This window comes from Polistes canadensis, unplaced genomic scaffold, assembly GCF_001313835.1.
Source record: "Polistes canadensis isolate GaletaPanama2010 unplaced genomic scaffold, ASM131383v1 scaffold_426, whole genome shotgun sequence".
Lineage (NCBI taxonomy): Eukaryota > Metazoa > Arthropoda > Insecta > Hymenoptera > Vespidae > Polistes > Polistes canadensis.
The window spans coordinates 17,659-21,546 of record NW_014569973.1 but is presented as its reverse complement, the minus strand read 5'-3'; the positions used below and the strand labels follow the sequence as shown (position 1 = coordinate 21,546).

The 3,888-nt window shown below is 28.4% G+C and overlaps 1 protein-coding gene across 2 annotated transcripts in view; it reads left to right on the top strand.

Annotated features, from left to right (window-relative positions):
* The window catches only part of LOC106792419 (twisted gastrulation protein homolog 1-like), a 10,670-nt gene extending 7,081 nt beyond the window's left edge, over nt 1-3,589 (top strand). For both annotated transcript variants that reach the window (XM_014758836.1, XM_014758835.1), the window contains 3 exons: nt 666-906; nt 1,729-1,935; nt 2,580-3,589. In XM_014758836.1, coding sequence (XP_014614322.1) covers nt 666-906; nt 1,729-1,935; nt 2,580-2,887 — 756 coding nt within the window. In that variant the 3' untranslated portion in view covers nt 2,888-3,589. The remainder of the gene's footprint in view (nt 1-665; nt 907-1,728; nt 1,936-2,579) is intronic.
* The last annotated feature ends 299 nt before the right edge of the window (nt 3,590-3,888 follow it).

Below are 3,888 nucleotides of genomic sequence, written 5' to 3'. Positions count from 1 at the left end.
TCCTAGCTAAAAAATATATATATATATATATATATAACATAAATATTATATTATATAATATTATTATATATTATATATTAAATATATATTTTTTTATTATATATTTTATGTTGATTTTTAATGCCAACTTCATCATTCAAACAATGTTCGTAAAGTTTTTCACAAATATAATGAACAAAACACATTCGTAAATCTAATGTTAATAATTAATGATATTAGCATTAACATAAATGTTATAAAAGTTATGAAAAATATGACACAATCGTAGAACAAAAAATCTCAAAGGAAATATAATATCAAGTGTATATATGTGTGTGTGTGTGTGTGTGTATTATATCCAAGTTGAACTGAAATTTTCGTTCTTTTCGCTAACACGTATATATCTCTTTCTCTTTCTCACAGCATAATGTACTGACTCACGTTCATGAATATTCTTAATAATCTTAATCGAGCGTTATCGTCGTAATCAACGTGTTTCGTCGTTCGAAACGTTGAAAAATATACGAAAACTGTCTGATTATTTCTTTCTATTCTTTTCTTTGCTTTCTTTCTTTCCTTTTTGTTTGTTTGCTTGCTTGCTTGCTTGCTTGAAATCAATTTGTTTACAATAAGTATACAATGCATTTAATTCAAAATAATGTATTCCATTCACGAATTTTGTTCAGAACACGATGACGTGCAGGAACGGGCTGATGATGATGATCACCGCCGTGTTTACCATAGGAATTCTTCTTCTGGTTACTAAAACCGATTACTCGGAAGCCTGCAACGAAGCCATTTGTGCAAGCGTCGTTAGCAAATGCATGCTCACACAAAGTTGCAAATGCGACCTCGTCACCTGTACTTGCTGCAAAGAGTGTTTCTCATGTTTAAGTTATCTATATGACGAGTGTTGTTCTTGCGTTGGTAAGTTTTCATAATAATCAAAAAACAAACAAACAATACACCAAATATATATAATCGTTTAACTATATTAAGGTGAATCAAAAGTTCGTGTGCATTTTATTGTTTTTGTTTCAGATATAATGCACAATTTGTTTTTTCTTTAAATTAATAAAATTACTTTATACGCGCGAGTGTGAAATTTTATTCATGAAAAAAAAAATATGCAAACTTTTGGTACAACTTAATAATATAAAATTTAAAAATATACTTGTAAATTAGCGATATGTAAGAGTATTAGGGTGAACCAAAAATTCGTGCATTTATTGTTCATAGTTTCAAATAATGCAATTTTTTGGAGAAGTCAATTAAATTACTTTTATACAAGTGATATATTAAACACCTTTGCACTCTTATGTCGAGTGTGATGTCAATTTTTATCTCAAAAGATATCGTAACTTTGAGTATAAAAATTACAAAATACAATAATAATAATAATTGAATTTGTTTCTTTCTTTATATATATTTAAATTGTCATTTTTTCTTTTTAATTAAAATAAATTTCAAATAAAATAATTTAAAAGCATTAAAATCTACTGATAACAAAACTGAAATATAATTCGTAGTGCAAACGGTGTTGATATTTATGATTTTTTTATTATTGTGTTACAAAACACACAATGAATTGGTTTTTTTTTTCTAAAATTTACTTTGACAAATATTAAAAGTTTTTTTCTTTTTTATAAAAACCCAAACGCAAAGTTTTGATTAATCCTTTAAAATACTAATAGCGACGATTGAAAATTCTTCCAATGGTTTCATTTATTTGTTTCTATATTTAAAAAGATCTCTGCCCAAAACCGAACATCACGGACAACCCGTTGAGCAAAAAATCCCACGTGGAAGATTTCAGCGAACCGGTACCAGGTCTCTTTCAAGCACTCACAGCAGAACCGGATCCTCGCGAACGTTGGCTAACCTTTAGCTTCCCAGTCGATTTTGATATGACCTTGTTTGCGCCAAAACAAGATAAAGAAATCAAATATCACATGCGTGAGTTAAATCTTACAATATTTTACAATTTTATTCAGATTTTTAATATACTCTCATATATTATTTATTTATTTAGATATATGAAAAAAAACAATTAATAACTTTTAAAAACCACTAAACGTATCGTGTTAAACATTAACCCTTCTTTGCATGATTTTTTCTTTTTTTTTTTAAATAAATCAGGGTGATGTAATTAATGCTCTAGATTAAAGGAAAAATATTTAAAAAAATCCTAGTGCTATTTTTTGACAACTGCGTTTTGTTGTACGCAATAGTCACTTAAAAAGTTGCCAGCAACAACAAATATACAGTACAAGGGTTTTGAGTACCTTTTTTTGTTGACTAAATATTATGATTGAAATTTCTATCATCATGCAAAGAAGGGTTAAATAACCGATTGTCAATTACTTTTTTTTGTTGACACAATTTTTTACTAATTATATTGTATAATATTTTTGGATTAATCTAAAATTCTTATTACATAAGTCATATATTTTTTTTTAAAAGATATACGCGAAACTTGTTACGTTTAGTGTTCAAAATAGAAACCCCCTACCCCATCCCTCCTCTCAATATGTATTATAATTATAAAAGAATACATTATAATATTATATATACATATATATGTAATTGTTGTAATGCAGAAACTGCTGACGAAGTGATGCATCCTTTGAAACCAAACGTGATGACTGTAAATTGTACCGTCGCGTTTATGGCACAATGCAACTCATGGAACAAGTGTCGAGCTTCCTGTCAAAGTATGGGTGCAAACAGCTATAGGTGGTTCCACGATGGTTGCTGTGAGTGTATCGGTGATACGTGCATTAATTATGGTATTAATGAATCCAGGTGTATCCATTGTCCATTGGATAAAGAAGAGGATAATTTAAAAGATCAATACGATGATTTTGGTCAGGACGAGGATGAATTGGTCGAAGATGAGGTCGATTAAATTTTAATTATTAATAGTGAATAATGTACCGAACGAACTATATGCGAAAAAAAAAACTATTCGCGTTAAGTGCAATTTTTCATAATATCAACAATTATCCCCTTATCATTGTATTCTACCAATGATAATTTAATCTCACAATGTGTGAAAACAATTTAACAAGTTTAATCCTTATCAAAGGAACTTGGTGGTTTTCTTATTAAACGATCCAATAATTATTTATAGGATATGAAAACTTTTATTGCGACAGGACAATCTAATTAGATTATATTTTTAATCTTTTAACGTGATTTTTTTTTTTAAATAGCATAAGAATTTCACGTGAATTGTTTTCCTTCCTTCCTCTTTTCTTTTTCTTTTCAATTCAATTCGACGAAAAAATACGATATGACCCGTCCCGAGGAATCAAAGTTCGTTGGTATTTTAACGATCGAATAAATAATAGAAAATGAATTTTTAATGTGCGCTTTGTTTTTTTTTTGTTTTTCTTTTAAATCAAACACTATCTTATTGTTAGTGAGTCAAACATTCGTGACTCGTCACTGTACATGACTGCAGCGACATAACATACACAAAGAAAAGAATTACTTAATTCAAATTATCTAATATGTGTATTTTAATTTACCGATAATCCGAATATCATATGTTTTATCCATTATTATACTGTGCCATACGAATAAAATTGTAAATACGTCATCAATATATATTATATTTTTCAATTTATTTTTCTCTACCGACACACATCACACACATACACACAACACACACATTCTCATTATTTTATTTGCCTACTCTCTCTTACCTCGTTTCGACGTTTCAACTTTCGATTACGAAATTAAAAATAATTGATTTATACGAATTTATTACATCACCATTCGTATTTCGCATCGATTACAAAATCATTACTAATCAACGCAACGCGTACGATAACTCTAATTGGATATTAATTTCAATAAATTATAAACTATGATATGTTTCGTTATTGCACTCAAATGTTTCCC